This window comes from Galleria mellonella, unplaced genomic scaffold (genome assembly GCF_026898425.1).
Source record: "Galleria mellonella isolate WM207_F2 unplaced genomic scaffold, CSIRO_AGI_GalMel_v1 utg184, whole genome shotgun sequence".
In the NCBI taxonomy this organism is placed as follows: Eukaryota; Metazoa; Arthropoda; class Insecta; order Lepidoptera; family Pyralidae; genus Galleria; species Galleria mellonella.
The window spans coordinates 616,784-636,590 of NW_026442025.1; the positions used below are offsets into that span (position 1 = coordinate 616,784).

The 19,807-nt window shown below is 32.7% G+C and overlaps 1 protein-coding gene across 1 annotated transcript in view; it reads left to right on the forward strand.

The window, feature by feature from the left end:
• The window catches only part of LOC113518722 (neuropeptides capa receptor-like), a 158,277-nt gene extending 148,358 nt beyond the window's left edge, over positions 1 to 9,919 (forward strand). Inside the window, exon 7 of the mRNA XM_052893797.1 lies at positions 9,385 to 9,919. Coding sequence (XP_052749757.1) covers positions 9,385 to 9,820 — 436 coding nt within the window. The 3' untranslated portion in view covers positions 9,821 to 9,919. The remainder of the gene's footprint in view (positions 1 to 9,384) is intronic.
• The last annotated feature ends 9,888 nt before the right edge of the window (positions 9,920 to 19,807 follow it).

Genomic DNA, 19,807 nt, shown 5'->3' on the forward strand with positions numbered 1-19,807 from the left:
GTGGTTCCCCCTGGAAACCATCGTGAACAATTCTTGTGGAATTTGTCACGATGGGCTAACTGACCTACTTCATCCTCACCTATCATCCTTCACTGGTGCCCCGCCGGTGTATACCGATAGCGCGGGTGGACTTATCATTCTATTATCACCTATAAAAAAAAACAATATGACTTCTTATCAAGTAGGCTGTCTTTACTCTTTATATAACGTTATGTGTAATACAAAGAGTAAATAATCCTTTACAAGGCTTCCATTCATAATAATTAACTAAGGAACCCTAAAAACCGCAAGCGTGAACAAAGCTGTCAGCTCTAATACAGTTTAGTTTACAACCGCCAGTTATATTTTATAGCGCGCGCTTTGGAGTAGTGTTGGCTGATAAATCGATTGGCAATTAATCGATTACAAATCATCGGTTGTATCGAATAAATATTAATATGAATTTTTATATAACAATATTATTAATAGTATATTATATTGAAGACTTAATCTAAACAAAACTGCCGATTAATATTCGTTTAGATCGTTTCAGTTTTTTTTTTTATACAACTATAGCCCACCTGATGGAAAGTGGTAACCGTCGCCTATAGACATGAGCAGTACCATGTACATAACAGAGTATATTGTTTCGCCCATGATACACCCTATGCGTTGCCATTCCTGAGGACTCAGTTGTTATTCCTCTATACCCAGTAAATTTACGCCATATCCCACCCTTCAAACCGAAACACAGCCATGCAAACTTTTAATTATTATTATTTGTATTGGAATATATTTGTCTGATGGAAAACGATCACTGTAATCTATGGATGCCTGTAACACTTATATTTAATGGATGATAATGTAATGGTAACCCCGCCTGCGCTATCGGTATACACTGGCGGGACACCAGTCAATTGTGACGGATTCAACAAGAATTAATCACAATGGTATGGTATATTGCTAGCAATGGGAATTAAAATACTCATTACTAACCCTCCCCCCCCCCCCCACCACATCTGCAACTTCACGGGTGCAGCTGCAACAGCACTTCTACGCGGTGCTGATCCTGAAGAAACTCTAACACTTTTTTTGAATAATCTCATCCTGTAGTTTCTAGGGAAAACCTCTGCAGTGAAATCATTTCACAGCCTGAACATTTGGGGGGGAAAACTTCTCTGAAGCCTCACTGTACTCAATAATTACTTATTAAGCAGTACTATAATATAATCTGTTACATTGTTCTATCGATTATATCTTAGTCAATTATTGTCGATTAATCGCTTATAATCGAATATAATATATTAATGATCACATAATCGGTATTTAACGATTATTAGCAGCATTACTCTGGCGAAAGTCTCGGAAGAATTAATTAAATTTGCTAATAAATGGCTTAAGAGATGTAATTAAGCTATAATCTTAATATCCATCTGTATTGACAGACAGCGACGCCATAAGAAGAATAGAATATGTCACCATTCCTTTTCATCTCCGGGAAGTCAGGGGAATGAATAATGGAACAAGCACAATACACCGCCAGCATTGTAGGGCTACTCGTAATCGACTCTGATCGATTTATATTCGAATTGTGAATGAGTTATATTTTATATTCTCAGAATCGTATTATTCTTTGAACGATTACGTAGCTCACAAACGTGCTTGGTCTTAGTCGATCATGAATGAATAAATGATACAATGAATGAATGAATGAATGATAGAATGAATGAATGATTGATTCTGATGAGGATCTTGAGGAACTACTCGATTTATTTAATTAATTTTGTAATAAATAAAAAACGTTGTCCTGTTGTACAAATATTTTTAAAGAGAATAAAACGTTTTCTGTTATTTGTGGTCACCATGGCAACGCATGCGTTTCTCAGTTGCCATTGTTATTATCTATTTATTTATTCGAATAGTTGTGTTGTTGAATAATTGAACTAAACAAGGATATAATATAAACTATATATATATATATATATATATATATATATATATATATATATATATATATATATATATATATATATATATATATATATATATATATATATATATATATATATATATATATATATATATATATATATATATATAGTAGATGATAACATGTTTGTATGTATACAATGGACATATATAACATTGAATGAACGAATCAATGAAAACTTTTTATTATTCATTTTAACGATATGTGATGTGATATGATATATATGATGTATATGATATGTGTTAATCTTTGTTATCTGTATTATTATTCTACACAAAATAATTAATAATTGGCTTAATTATAAAAGTACTTAATAATCATACATGGACTTTTAAACATGCGACCATATTATTTTAGACATACCTAATACATTTAAATAATATTTTACCAGAGGAAGACTTTGTACAAAAGTCGATTGCTTGGATACCTCTGTCCCATTCGTGTTTCCACCGTGAAGGTGTTTGCATGGCTGTGTTTCGGTTTGAAGGGTGGGATATGGCAGTGAATTTACAGGGTACAGAAGAATAACACCTGAGTCCTCAGGGATGGCAACGTACTGCTCATATCTATAGGCGACGGTTATCACTTTCCATCAGGTGGGCCGTCAGCTTGTTTGCCATTCTAAGTTGTATAAAAAAAACTAAGATTATAATAGCATTATAGTTTATTGTCTGATCTCGATCAGTTTGTTTATAAAAATTGTTAAAAATAATGGGGAACGTAGTACGATTGCTTCTAAGATGCTAAATTGGTTAACCACAATACAACCACAAGGTAAAATAAAAAATAAAAAAAATAAAAAATTATAGTTATTGTGGAATAAATTAGTTAATAATAGAAAACCTTGTAAACTTGTGAAAAGCTATCAGTTTATAATTATTTGCAATAGATCAAGATAAAGAGAATGCGACGGTAATGCTTAAATATGTTTAAGTTGCTTAAGTAAGTAGGTTAGCTACTTGAGTTTACTTGCTTGCTTGTTTAAAGTAAATTTTACTTGAATAAAAAAATCTTTGTTTTTTACTTCTTTCAGAGAGATGAATACAAAAAAATAATATAAAATCACGTGGTATAAAAAAAGGTTATTGCAGTACGTTAAACATTTACTCTTTACAACACTGAAAGTGGCGCGTTTTGTTATAATAAATAAAGCTGGTTTTATTTTTTTAATTAACTACGCATTTATTGTGACCACAGATTAGAGAGAGTCTTAAAGTTGCTAAAGGTGTTTTTTTCGAATATTTTAGAATACTCGAGGTTTCTAGATGTATGGAATCAAAACTTAATTGTTTAATGCCTTTACGAAAGAGTTTCATAAGAACTTCAGTATAAATATAAATGCAAATTTTGATATGTAAATTACACGAGACCGCGAGTGCGTCAGCTTGAGTCGACGTGTATTGTATGTACTTGAGAGCTTTTGTAAACATCAGTTCCCATCTTGACACAGTGTTTAATTATTTCAGAGCAATCATTACTTATGTAAATCCTCGCTTTTGTAAATAAATACGATGGAGACTATTGTACAAACGTGATGCTGCAAGGATACAGTCAGCATCTGAAGTCGATATTTGTTAAGGTAGTGGTAGTAATATTGGGTGCCACAGTTGAAAAATATTTTAAATATTGATACTATATTCTGTGTATCCAGAGACTAAGTATAATATCTGGTATTCTCTTACTACATTTGTAGCTATTATAAAAAAAAAAAAAAAAAAACTATAAGGTACATAGAAAAAGATGCCACAGTTACTTCCTATCCCTAATCTACGACTACACAATTGTAACATAGAGAAAGTAATCATTCCATTATTTAAAACTCGACAGTCCGTTTATAAAAGTGGAAAATTAATCTATGCAACCATCTCGAAATTTCAAGAACATAAAATAAATATATATTCAACTGTATTTTTCTTGAATAAATATGATTATTATTTAAAATATGTCTTGGTCCAAAATATCAATATTGATAAATATTATAAAAGACTGTACTCATAAAGTCATACAAACTTTTTTATTCGAAACGACACGGGCCTAGTATTCAATTTCATAAAAGTTATTGTAATGTGATTTCTGTAAATATACCTAAATAAAGGCAATAACGTAAAATTTGAAGGTAAATAAAAAATTGAATTATTACAAGTCTTTAAAATATACAGTGTCCTTCAATTATCTCTCGACCAAATAAATAATTAACACGTATATTTTTCAAAGCTCTATATATCATAGAATTCACAAATCTAATTTTGATTGTAATGACCTTTATCTGATTCTGGTACTAATCATTGAGTAAATGAAGTGGATGAATGAATTTGTTATATTGCCGACTGTATCTCCATGCTACATGATTTTGTCATCATGTCTGTAATTGTATAGCTGTGTACTGATTTTAATGATGGGTTATGATAATGAAACTACAGAGTATAGAAACATAACACGTTAGTTCTCAGAAATAGCAACACGTAAGAGATACTATATGTATTACAGAGTATTTGATGATATTAACAGTTTTAGTTACAAACTATAAAACTAAGAGTTATTGATACTATTAAATAGTGTATCCATGTTCTATTACTTTCCATCTGTTTCAAAAGAGAATTAGGACATAATTCAGTCATTGATGGTCGCCATTTTTCCTGTTTTCATTTTTATTTTAAAAAGAGCGTAAAATGTCACTAGGCACCACCAGAATAATAAGTAATGACTATCTTATTTTAAAAATCACTGCTTTTATATTAACGTCCATATAACAATTCAGATATATGTTTGGGGAACTAGACGAAACAGCAGAATACATAAAAGTACATTATGAACTGTATTAACTAATATATTTTTCGATACATGGATCAATCCATAGGGCTACAATATGAAAGTTAAATTACCATAACACAAAGCCAGAGGAACGGAGTGAGCGAGTCTAAAAAATATAGCAACAATGTTGCCATATAAAAAATTGTGTTCTGCATGGAACTGTATCAAAGGAACGTAATTAAATATATTAATATTCATAGTATAATACAAATATTAATAATACGCTTTTGTTTAAAGTATCGATATCTATAGTTTTCATAAAAGATCGATAGTTTTATAAAGTATATAATTTTCAGATTAAATGAACTGGTTGCATAGAATAATTACAAACGGTTTTTTGTTATAAGTGACGAGGGCGCACTGATTAAAAATTATGGTACAACCTGCCGTCACTACTACCAACATAATAGAACGACCAATCCAGGAATATAGTAATAGACATTGGCGCCCTCTACAGTAGTCTTACGCCGGCCGCGCCAATAAGTTCGCATATGTACCTAGATCTAGAGCGCGCTCCCGCCATTGCTAACAATTGTGTATTACTTGTTACTCGTATTAAACTTGTTTTGACAATCGGGGTCTTTCAATTCACAACCCATGACTCTGTTTACTATAAAATTAAAATAAAAATGCAAGAATACATTTTGTGTTTTTATTTTATTAGTATTTTGTTAAAATATTATCTTACTTATATTAAATATAATTTATATATTTTTGTGAAAACTCGCTAAAGGGAATGTTAGAGTAAATGTAAATGATTGTTCTCTTGTAGAATTCACAGCATTGCTTTTTAATGTAAATTTGTTAAGCTAACTTGCAAAGTGATTACAGAATTTTCAAATATTTAAGACATAAAGCTTTCTCCCACATTTCGTCAATTTATAATCATTATTATATTCAGTTTTAAGTTGTAATAATGACCACCTCCAGCAGTGGGATATCGTATATTTATGGGATACATTATTACATCGTTATTTTTTTTTATACAACTTAGAATGGCAAACAAGCTGACGGCCCACCTGATGGAGAGTGGTAACCGTCGCCTATAGACATGAGCAGTACCATGGACATAACAGAGTATACTGTTTCGCACATGATAACCCCCATGCGTTGCCATTCCTGAGGACTCAGGTGTTATTCCTCTGTACCCAGTAAATTCACGCCATATCCCTTCACCCTTCAAATCGAAACACAGCCATGCAAACACAACTGCTTCACGGTTGAAATAAGAATGGGACAGAGGTAGCCAAGCAAACGACTTTTGTACAAAGTCTCCCTCTGGAGGGATTATTATATACCTATTCAAGGCATAGGTATATATTTGTTTTATTAAAAGGTGGAATTATAAGATTTTAAAAGAAAACTTTTTAAATGTACACTAACACTTTGTCTAAGGAGAGATTTTTCTTTTATTTGGTAGGAAAAATATAAGCAGGGAGAGAGATTCACTCTCTTGAATAAAAAAAAAAAAAGAAATTGAACGTAATCTATTTTCAAATAAACCTACTATATACCTAATGTTAATAAAATGATATCCGTATATCATGCAATGCTCGGATGTTTATTTCTCAACATTTAATACGTAACCTTAATTACTGGGGACGCTGTTGTAGCTCTCAAAGTCTTTGTGTCCATAATTACAATGTATTAATTAATTGATGTAACACGTGGCTAGAAGTACTTAGGTGTTATGGATTTTCATTAGCAAGCCACTAATTAAAATAAATTTAATGGCCCTGAATATCATTAATTACATAGTATTATCTAGTTGTGTTTTTTAAAGTGTGGGTCGCGACTCTTTGGGGGGTTCTCGAGCCTCTACAAGGGGGTCGTGGAAAGTCGCGAAGCAGTAAAAATCAACAGTTCCGTAAATACATAGATCAATCAATAATACATAATGAAGTATCTATAACAGATATCGATTACTTTTTTTTTTATACGACTTAGAATGGCAAACAAACTGAGAGCCCACCTGATGGAAAGTGGTAACCGTCGCCTATAGACATGAGCAGTACCACGGACATAACAGAGTATACTGTTTCGCCCATGATACCCCCCATGCGTTGCCATTCCTGAGGACTCAGGTGTTATTCCTCTGTACCCTGTAAATTCACGCTATATCCTACCCTTCAAACTGAAACACAGCCATGCAAACACAACTGATTTACGGTTGAAACACGAACGGACTAGAGGTACCCAAGCAAATGACTTTTGTACAAAGTCTCCCTCTGGTTGTCTACATGTCCGTTTTAGACACTTTATTATGTATTATTTATTTTATCGATACCTAAATATGAATATAAATACAACTGTACGGATTTCATAATTATACTATAATAAAATGCATACACATTCGAAACCGTGGAGGGCAGGGGGTCGCAAGATATTTTTACATAATAAGGGGGTCGCAATTTAATGATAAAGATTGGAAAACACTTATCTAGTTCAGAACTAAGTAAAACTTGTACCATAAGTACAAAATGACTGATAAACTTATAATATTATTTCTAATACTTGTTTAATTGTAAACAATCTGGGGGGAAAGGGATTGTTAGTAATGGAGACTGAGAATCCCATTGCTAGCAATATACCCAACCAGGTCAAACACCACGCGGTTCCCCCTGGAAACTATCATGGTTAATTCCTGATGAATTCATCATGATGGGCTAACTGGCCTGTTTTCATTCTCATCTATCACCCTTCACTGGTGCTCCGCCAGCGTATCCCGTTAGCGCAGGCGGGGTTACCATACCATTTTCACCCATAAAAAAAAATTGTAAACAATCTTAGTATATATTTTCTATAGAATTTTATTTATTATTAAATGAAACTAATACAAAAAGAATATATTTGATGTTTTGTTTTTTTATTTTATTAATTTATTCTTTATTGTACACAAAAAATTATAAACATATAATATATATATAAAATAAAGATAAACAGTCGAGCTTAACTCTGTAAGAGTTCTCTTCCAGCAAACCCTGAGTGGAAAGGAGCATTAATTACCAGCCCGCTGGTATTTTTTTTTTAATAATTTATGTTGTCTCGCTTTTTATCTATATTAGTATATGTTGTAATTTGTTTGTTGTAAGTAATGCAAATAAATTATCCATCTATTTATCTATCTATCTATGTTATACATATTTACATAAAATACTCACAAATACAAACAGAATATACTCATTTATTATATATAAAAGGGTTTGTATTGCATGGAGTTTGAAGGAAGACCATCTCATACTATCTCAAACCCATGTGACATACAATAACCATTTGGTGCTTTCAAATAAATATTCCATATGACACAAGTGTTGCAGAATTTTTTACATTTCAGAATATAATTTATATCCAATTTTCTAGCATGGGGTTCATACTATCTCAAACCCATGTGACATACAATATTCAGCTTTCAAATAAATATTCCGTTATAAAATCCAAAAATGAAATCTTATATATAAAATTCTTATATATACGGTGTTTGTTACCAAACTCCTCCGAAACGGCTTTATCGATTTTTATGAACGTGTGCATATTGGGTAGGTCTGAGAATCGGGCAACATCTATTTTTCATACCCCTCAATGATAAGGGTGACCCACCCCTAAATATATTTTTTTTTATTTTTTGATATATTTTTTTTTTAATTTATTATGACTAAGCATTGAAAAATACACACAACTTTAAATTTTCATCGTTTTACGTTCAACCCCTGTATTTTAATCGCAATAAGTGGTAAAACAACGTTTACGGGGTCAGCTAGTAAATATATAATATGCTCACGATTCTATTCCCTAGTGGGTTAGTCAGTTATTATTTTAGTAAATATATGTGTGTGTGCTACAACACTATGTTAAGATTTTCTAACGTGTGTATATAAGCTCAGGAATATATTAAAAAAAAGTTTCATATAAGAAGGTGCAGTGCAAGAGTTTATTTATTTATTGAAATCTCACTTAAAACTTACCTATACTTGTGGACGTGAACATACCCTATGTTCAAACAATTTAATAAATTGTAAAGAAGTTTATACCAGAGGGAGGCTTTGTATGAAAGTCGATTGCTTGGGTACCTCTGTCCCATTCGTGTTTCAACCGTGAAGCAGTTGTGTTTGCATGGCTGTGTTTCGGTTTGAAGGCTGGGATATGGCGTGAATTTACTGGGTACGGAGGAATAACACCTGAGTCTTCAGAAATGGCAACGCATGGGGGGGTATCATGGGCGAAAACAGTACACTCTGTTATGTCCATGGTACTGATATGTCTATAGGCGCAACCTTTATATACGGTTGAGCACACAACCACTTTCAAAATTAATTAAAAATTTATATATATATATATATGGGCCGTCAGCTTTTTTGCCATTCTAATTTTTATAAAAAAAAAAAAAAAAAATTAATAGAGAATTTTATATTTTTTTATACTCATATTATGGGAGAGGCGTGATATGCTTATTGTTTGCCCAGCAGTGGACGGATAATGGCTGGAATGATGATGATGATACCCATATTATTTCTATATTAATATTATCATGAGCATCATGAGCTCTTTTTCGCGGTAAAAATCCAACTTGTTTTTAGAAAATGATTAACACTTAATTACTTTGACAGGTACCGAATAGCATTCAGGGAGACACTGTGCTGCAGCAAAGTACATCGGAAACAAAGCAAGTGCTACCGCGAGCACTCCAGCGTTAGGGAGACGATGGTCAACCACACGTCAGAAGGGGCACATCTGGTCAGGGTGAGGTCACAGAGCCACCGCAACCGGCTCGACCACAAAACCTTTCGCAGATGCAGCTACTACGGTGCAGAGACTATGGCACTTTGTGAGAAGTGGAAGCAAGACTATTGCAGGGACAGTACTAAGCTAAGTTTGATGAGAAGCGAAAGGAATAGCACCAACTCATCGCCTTGTAATAACAATGAAGCTAGTCAAGTGCTGTACAACGAGAATGACTTCGATGACGATTATAAAAATAATCAGTTGTGTACTGACGATGATAGTAATATAAATATTAACATATCTATACATTTGCATAAGTAACTGTATGTGTGAAACATCTATGTCTAGTCATTCGGTATTCAATATACCTTGCCCCCTAGACTATAATCTGTTTCAATAGAACATAATATAACTGTGAGAGACTGGTGCCTGATATAGGTATAAGAATACCTGTATTACAGGTCACCAGGGCCTCACTCCGCAGGGTTACTTACTAAGTACTTGTAATATAATAAATGAATTCAATGTAATAAATATAATTTATAGTGAAAGGTCGATGGACCGCTTTTTAGGTCAAAGGGTCCGAATTTGTCGTCAAAATGTATTAAAAATTAAAAGGCAAATTTGTCTTCAAAATTATGTCCGTCTTCTTATCGGTCTTTTGTCTAAGTCCTTTTGTTTTGTCCCAAGCTGTCAGTTTTAATTGTAGAATGTCTTAGCGGCCAGCGATAAAACCGGTCAAAGATGCCGCAACATATAGGAATAGATAAATAATTATAATTCAATCTGGGAGTTGTGTGTGTGTATTTTCTCAAACACGCTTGGAAATGTGAGCATTATTTCGACAATCTTCATCGAGATAAATCAAAATTGCCGTGCTGGCCAGATACACGCGGGCAGCGGCCGGCAAAAGTTCATGCTTACAAGCAACGTGCATCGGTAGCGTCAGCAAGTTTACTTATTTCATGCCTTAATTAGTTGTGAAAGATTCCCTAACGGCCACCAAGGAGGTCGCGCGTACTTACTGAGCACTTCATTTTAGCAATAGTTTTATATGAATATAGTTAATTATAATACAATGCAAGTTTCCTTTTAATATCATTGTTACTTCGGTTCGGTGTATCCCGAACATGTGACTTTGTTTTTTACAACATAGGGGCCAAAGAGAATGCGGCTCAAAAGAGCATGCGGCTCACCTGATGGTAAGTGACTACCGCCGCCCCTAATCACCCACAACACCAACGGCATCGCAGGTGTGCTGCCGGCCTTTTAAATATGCCCTTTTCTTGAAGGTTATGTTGTCGTATCGGTTCGGAAATACTACTGCTGGAAGTTGATTCCAAAGATTGGTAAACTTGGTTACGTTTTCATTAGGTTCTATTGAAACAGATTATAATAGCGAACGAATCAATCGTAATATTAAATAATACTTCATGTATTTTTTCTATGAATATATCGGTAGATACGTTTTCGCAACTGTATTTATGTATGCATTACATTTGCCCACTGCTTGACGTTTGGCTCCCAGAGAGACTGCCGTCAATTATTAACGGATGAAATGATAATGGGTAAATGCGAACAAAACAGCAACGTGCAGCGCCTTCCTCTTTGACTATATCTTACTATATTTTATCCAAATTTCGTTTTAAAATTTTGGCTATCAAATATTGTTTTTACAAAGAGTTTCCTAGGAAACACAAATGTTATTATTTGTTTATTTATGTGCAAAAGTGTACTTGTAAACAAAAAAGCGCTCGGTTTTTTTTTTTAATAATTAATGGAATGATAACCCCGCCCGCGCTAACAATATACGCTGGCGGGGCACCAGTGAAAGATGATAGGTGAGGATGAAAGCAGGTCCGTTAGCCCATCGTGACGAATTAAACGATAAATTAATCACGATAGTTTCCAGAGGGAACCGCGTGGAGGTCGACCTGATAGGGTGTATTGATCCTCAAACCTTGTCAAACCTCCCCATCATATGGGGGAAAGGGATTGTTAGTAATGGAGACTGAGAATCCCATTGCTAGCAATATACTTAACCAGGTCGACCTCCTCGCTGTTCTCCCTGGAAACTATCATGGGTAATTCTTGATGAATTCATCATGATGGGCTAACTGGCCTGTTTTCATTCTCATCTATCACCCTTCACTGGTGCTCCGCCAGCGTATCCCGTTAGCGCAGGCGGGGTTCCCATACCATTTTCACCCATCAAATAAAACCTCCCCATCACTAACAATCCCTTCCCCCCAAGCGCTCGTTTAAGATAAATGGAAATTAATTTCTATTCATCTCTATTAGTTGAGGTAGGTGGAATAAAATTCCACTTTTAACCCCCAGTCGGAAATATTGGTAGAGACAAGTGGATCTGGACACTTTTTCTCATATGCTTTCTTCTTCTTTTCATTTAAGAGTTTCCTCTTGTCGGTGCAACTAATTCATGCATCTTCCTCCAGCCAGCTCTATCCCAGGCCATATCCTTTATCTCCCTATACGACATGACGCCTAGTGTTTCCTTTATCTGTCCCATGTAGTTAATCCTCGGTCTTTCTCATATGCACAGTAATTAAAATATATCTACCGTTAGATTTTCTTAGATTCGTTTGCCGATAATTCAGGGAAATTGTATTTCTCTAATATGGAATTACTACGCTTTACTTACTAGTTTTTGTAACAAACTCTAAATTTAAGTCTAAACTCGATGTTCTAGTTGTAATGTTGAAGTAAAAGTTTAAAGTCCTATTTACTAAGCAGTGCTTGTTAACTGTTTCTATCTAATAAAAGTAAAAAATATATCTATTACAAATAAATGGGGTCCATTCGTTACGAAAAAGTTATAAATTTCATCAATTTTAATACGGTTTTGTTATTTTGAATATTTTTTCAAATGGTTTAGAGTAATATTCTATGAAATATAGTCTTGAAAATTTTTAATGATTTTTTTTATTTGTATTGTATACGATTACAAAAATAGAGACTAATTCAAAGTAAACATATATTTGAGTTATTGAGTGCTCTTATAATTTTCCATGGTACGGCATGACATGATTGTATCTTCACGATATAATATATGACGAAATCACGACGATAAAATCATTACAACATGCCATGCTACGATTTAATCCTTCTTTGCATAATGGTAGAAATTTCCATCATAACATTGAATGTCCAAAAATTATATAAAAGAACAAGTTCACTTTAAGTTGATCGTGTCTGGATACCTTTTTAATGTCCATTGCAAAAACATAGCTGTTAATTTTTTTACAATTTTTCCTTTGTTTTTAACATAAATTACATCACCTTGTTTTATTTCACCAATAAAAAAAAATCATGCAAAGAAGGGTTAATCAAATATAGTGCAGTTTCAAAGGAATTTTCTCACAAAATATTATTAATGTTTATTAATTATTATCATGATTAATGTTTTCTCAAAATACTATCTATAGCATGGTGTTTCTCAAAAGAATGGAAGAAAGAATGTGATGCTGTTGGTTATACTATAAATTATAAAACTACCCTATAGCTGTCAGCATCTAGAAGGTAATTTTACAATTTATCGTAATAAAGCACAATATCGTGCGATTTTACCGTCACGATGTAATAGGTGAGCAAAATGTATTGAATTAAGATTTTAATTTTTTCACGATAATATTCACAAATTAATAAACGACTTTATACAATTACTTACATTCTTTAAATTAAGATATAATAGAGCCGGGTTGTAAAGCCAGTTATTTTTTAAGTATTTATTCTACTAAATTTAAGTACAATACATCTCTCTTCCATTATATCGCGACGATAAAATACTATTATACTCGTATTATATCGTGACAATAAAATCGTATGATATTATATTGTGCACACCTACATTGTGAGTTATAAAAACGAATATAAGCTCTGGCAATTATTTCTCTTTAAGCGAATTATGTATTATGCCTCTTTATTGTATTATGTTATACCACGGTTCGAAAATTTTAATATTAATAAATGCATTGAATTAAATATAGTCGATATATATATATATATATATATATATATATATATATATATATATATATATATATATATATATATATTTTACGTGTGTCATAAATGGCTCAAATAAAGTGTTTATCTATCTATCTATCTATCTATATAATTATAATCTGTTGAGTAATTTGTAGTGATTGGCATGACCCAAAAGGCCCTATTATCAAAAAAAACAAAAACAGAGTTAATTGGTATAATTAAAGACAAGTGAACGTTGACTGATAATACGATATATTTCAGTACTAATAGTTTTATAATATAAATATAACATGTATAATGAGTAAACATCTCATCGTTTGGGAGAATCCACTTTTAATTTATTTGCACTTTTGAAAATTAAAGTAATGTAGAATAATATACATGTCATATTACATGTAAATAAAATAAGATTTGGTAAATAACGATTTGTGAATATAAAAAAGGGGGTTTGCCCAGTAACAGTCAGACTGATGGTGAAAGTATAATGTAAATATGTGTTCTTTGTAGACGATTCTAAGTAGAATTGAAATTGTACTCATTTCAACTCTCTGTAACAAACATCTGTGACATTCAAACATCAAAACCTGAAAAACAGCACTCTTTCACGCAAAAATTACTAAACGAAGTTAATGAAATTTGGTACACGGGTAGGTTATTCCCTAAATTAGCACCTAGAATACATTATATAGTGAATCACGCGAGCAAAGCCGCAGGATATGTTTAGTTTAGTATTAAATAAAGGGAAATATAAAATGTAATAAAAATAGTTTCTATTGTTAAAATTGAAATAAAAAGTGAACAGTATTGAAAACTGCATATTTTTTGTTGGCTCTTAAAAATTATCTACAAAATAATTCCAATCAATATAGGAATTTTTAATCGTATTTTTGTGACAGTATCTGCATCAATTTTAAATAGATTTCTATGATTATTTTTTAATTAAAAGGGCTTATTCTTGTGTGAGCAGTTAGTCTCATATAAATCGGTTTTTAATGAAATATTTTGTTCTTTATTTTGAAAATCGTCAGTCGATAATATGTTTGCCAGTTTAATATCCTTTATTTTTGCATTTTATTAAGTAATAGAATAAATATGGACAAATATTTAATATCTATATTAAATAATTGTCCATATTTATTCTTATTTATTACTCGGAAATGATTCAAGCAGAACACGCATAATGCAATTTTAGATTATCAAATTTATCTGTTTTATATTTTATTGCGACATTTTATGGGACAATGTAATTATTTAACCGATAACCGGAGGGGTAAATTCTCGAATGATGACTTCATGCAGATAAGGGCGGTGTGGGTCGACCTCCATGAGATGGAGTGATGACCTCACGTACAGTATTGCAGGGTCACATCGATGCAAGGGCGATAGGAAAAATATGAAGTTTCTGTTCAACAGTAAAAACATGGTTTGTAACTATGATGATTCGACGGGTGTTTTTTGTAGGTATGTATGTGTGTGTGTATGTTTCATGAATGTGTGTGTGTCTGTTTTATAGATGTATGTGTTTATTGTAAATATGTGCATGAGTGTGAAGTGTGTGTGTGTATAAGTGTGGAGTGTGTATGTGTATTGGTTTTATGGATGTGTGTGTTTATTGTAGGTATGTGCATGGGTGTGGAGTGTGTGAATATATGACACTTAAATATCGACATCGGCGATAACGTTATGCCGCGCACGTCCACCATGATATCGGTAGATTAAAATATTTTCGCTTTCCAATTACCCGTATATCGAGGCGGAATCGTGCCGTGCATTAGATAGCATTCACAAATGGAATTAAACGATATAGAATATTTCCTACAAACACTTTTACTGTAAATTTGTGATAATGATATTTATATTGTGATATTTACTTAATTAATTTTGTATAGATAGACAAGAACGTTCTCTAGTCACTGCGGTTTATCTTCACGCTAGATCTCATGTAAGATATCCAAATTGAAGATAATTATTTATAAATATTGTAATAATGTAGTACATAACAGCTTAACATGTTAGTAATAATTAATACATGATAAGAAAGTTTATTGTAACATAACGAATAACTGTGTAATTACATTATTTTAAAAATATTATTAAAAATTCTAACAGTATTTATAATCATTATTATAATACATAAATATAAGTCCCTTATTAAATGTCTAATTTTAACTTGTTTGTTAAGTCTAATATTATAAAATTAAATGTTTATTAAAGAGTAATTTTTTTAAAATGTTTGTTTTTATTTAATGATACAGTAATACGTTGTGTTTGCATGGCTGTGTTTCGGTTTGAATGGTGGGATATGGCGTGAATTTACAGGGTACAGAGGAATAACACCTGAGTTCTCAGGAATGGCAACGCATGGGGGGTATCATGGGCGAAACAGTATACTCTGTTATGTCCTTGTTACTGCTCATGTCTATAGGCGACGGTTACCACTTTCCATCAGGTGGGCCGTCAACTTGTTTGCCATTCTAAGTTGTATAAAAAAAATACGATTGCACTAAAGCAGAAATGTCGCTTTTATTATTAAACGTAAACACGATATTGTTTGATTTTATCGTCACGATATAATCGAAGATTAAAATGTTATACAATTATATTATAACGTGCATTGTACAGATATTTAAATAACGTTTTCATTCAAATGTATATCGTTCGCTAAACTAAAAAATGACTTAAAACTGGCAAAGTAAGATTTAATGCAAAGCCCACATACAAAAGTAGGTTTTCACGCAAAAAGAAAAGGGCTATATTTTTTTTTAACTTACTCTTATTTATATATGAATGAATGAGTTTTATCTTTATTTTTCATTATGAATTAAGATCTATAAAAATATACGTACATATATATCTGTATAAAAATATCTACACAAAAAATGTATATGAAGATTTTTTTTATTAAAGTCATAAATTTTTCAACAGTAATATTTTTTATAATAATATTTTTTGATAATTCTACTATATATGTAGGTATACCATACTACAATACTCTTTTTCCCATTTTCAGATGACGATGCTCTTCTATTATATCGTGACGATAAAATCATACGATATCGTGCCTAGTTATAGACAGATACAAAAGCGCCTGTAAAGCTATATAAAATTTTGGGTTTTTTATCACCAATATCGCGTTGCCGCGGTTACCTTTGATTCACAAAGCTATGAATTTTTATTTTTCATTCCCCACGAGCCTATTCGCTGCGACGACAATGACGATTCCATTCAGAATGCAGTACTCAGAAAAATATTCTACAAACGAATAAAATAGTAAAAAATATTTAAAGAGAAATTTTATATAAAAGTTATCTGCTTTGGTACTACGTCGTACATCTGAATCCGACGGCGCCAGTTCTGTATCTCTACGACTGTATTTCGCTAAGAAAATTGGGATATGTCAGTTTAAATTATAGAGTACTTAGAATAAAGTGCTTTCCTTTGAAATGACAAGTACACCGCGTGGCACTACAGACATAATAGAACAAAGTGTTATCCGTTATTTCCATGGTGATAATAAATTCGCTAGGAATTAACTAGCAACGGTTTACAGGAGGCACCGCATGGAAATATAAACAGAAACACTCCGTGAATTGCTGTAATTCATAAAATCGTAGCTCGACTGCTTTCTAATCCTTAAAAATACTTTTCTGCAATAGAGAGAGAGAGAACACAATTTGCAATCAAGTAGCAAAATAATTCACAATGGTAATTTTAGTTTCTGTATTGACTTCCACAAAGTCAGTATCAATATTCGCTCGCTAATCGCTGTTAGGTAATACAGATATGAGGGGGGAAAGGGATTGTTAATAATGGAGACTGATAATCCTATTGCTAGCAATATACCCAACCAGGTCGACCTCCTCGCGGTTCCTCCTGGAAACTATCGTGGTTAATTCCTGATAAATTCATCATGATGGGCTAACTGGCCTGTTTTCATTCTCATCGATCACCTTTCACTGGTGCTCCGCCAGCGTATCCCGTTAGCGCAGGCGGGGTTACCATACCATTTTCACCCATAAAAAAAAATACAGATATGATGTTTGACATCAACTAACGTGTTGTTTTCGACTATCGCATCAGTCTCTTATTATAAGGAATCATTCCCTAAGTTATTTTTTTTATTATTTCAGCCATTAACTGTCCACTGCTGGACATTAACCCTCTCCATAAGGGGAGTTTTCCCAGTAGTTATCACACTTGGCAGGCGGGTTGGCAACCGCAGTTAGGCTTTTAGACATATATTAAGAGGGATGCTACTGCCCATCCCTCGCCCTCCCTTAGTTACCTCCTACGACACCCACGGGATAAAGGAAGGAGTGGCCTATTTTATGCTGGGGCACATACGGAAGTTAGATAGATACTTTTTATTCTTTCCTACATAAGATTTTAAAGTTAATATAAATAAAATATTACACTAAGGCGGCCTTATCGCTAAGAGCGATCTCTTCCAGGCAACCTTTCACTCACTAAGCTGTTGATTCCAAACTTTGATTCTTTTATTTTCGCTTACCGTTCCATCACTATTTACATTTTAAAAACAATCATTCATGTCAACTTACCAGAATACTTATACTTACTAAGAATATTACCAGAGGGAGACTTTGTACAAAAGTCGATTGCTTGAGTACCTCTGTCCCATTCGTGTTTCTACCGTGAAGCAGTTGTGTTTGCATAGCTGTGTTTCGGTTTGAAGGGTGGGATATGGCGTGAATTTACAGGGTACAGAGGAATAATACCCGAGTCCTCAGGAATGGCAACGCATGGGGGGGTATCATGGGCGAAACAATATACTCTGTTATGTCCATGGTACTGCTCATGTCTATAGGCGACGGTTACCACTTTCCATCAGGTGGGCCGTCAGCTTGTTTGCCATTCTAAGTTGTGTAAAAAGAAAAAAAACATATTTAAATGATATTTTTAAACTGCAACGTAGAATTTTAAGCACTATTGTATCTCCCAAAATTAAGATGCAGTATTATGACGACGATACTGGTCTTTTTCGACATTGCAATATTTTACCTGTACATCTACAATTTAAATACAAATTTCTTAAGGAAAACTTTTTTAACAAAAAATATTGGAATGAAATTAATCATGCTGTATATACGAGGGCGGTCGCACGGAAGCAACTTTGTACCAATAGCGCTTGCGTAAATAACTGTTATGGTGAGCGTACGGCTGACTACCTGGTTCCTCGATTTATTAACGAACTACCCACCGATGTACGAGAGAATATTACTATTAACAACATCAAATGTAAATTAAAACGATACTTCTTGCATGATTTTAATACAATTTAAATAGTTTGAATGTATTTAGTATTAAAATAAACCTATGTGGTTTAAGAGGTCGCTGGTTATGAAATAAAACTCGCGTCATTATAATCCAACTTGTGTATTAACAGTTCCACAACATTGCAATTAAAATGCATTTGTACTAAAGCGACTTACCAAATTATACGTCTTTACTGGTCAATGTTCAATCAACAACTGTCAATGTCAACTGTTGGTCTGTTGGTTACTTTTAGTTTTTATGTTGACTATTTTGGCGGGTAAATAATTATTCCGGAAATGACAAATCACCATTTTTAAGTTTAATCAAATCAGCAACTGTGGCACTTGGCAACAGTTATGTTAAGATACAAATATAGTAAAATATTGGTATACTAAATGTAACATAATAACTTGTATTTTTATTGATAATAAAAAAAAAAGATATGTAACTGCAATTGTTATAAATTTAACAAATATAAAAAATAGATTATATAAAACATAAATTGGTAATGTAAATGAAAAGAACGTAACAGCATAACATGTCAGAGTGAGATAGACATATAGGGCACATATAATATAAGCTCGAAGTCGATTGGACGGGAGTATGAATAAAATAAATCTCATAAATTCTGATAAATTTTAGATTTTGAAGTGTAATTAGTTGTAAGTGAATGTATGATAGTTGGTTATAATTCATTCTGCTATATGGTATAAATTGGGGGGGTGGGGGGGGGGGGGGGGACACACACACAAATGTGTGAATTTTTTACTTAACTTTAAGCTTTTATCTCTTTAAATGCAATTTATTATATTTACATATAATGTACTTAATATTATTATTTATTTTATATATATATTTTACTTCTTGATAGAAGAATAAGTAAGAATAGTAAACCTATCTAATACATTGCAAAAGGGGGGAAAGCTAGCAATATACTCAACCAGGTCGACCTCCTCGCGGTTCTCCCTGGAAACTATCATGGCTAATTCCTGATGATCATGCGAATTCATGCTATCGAATTCATCA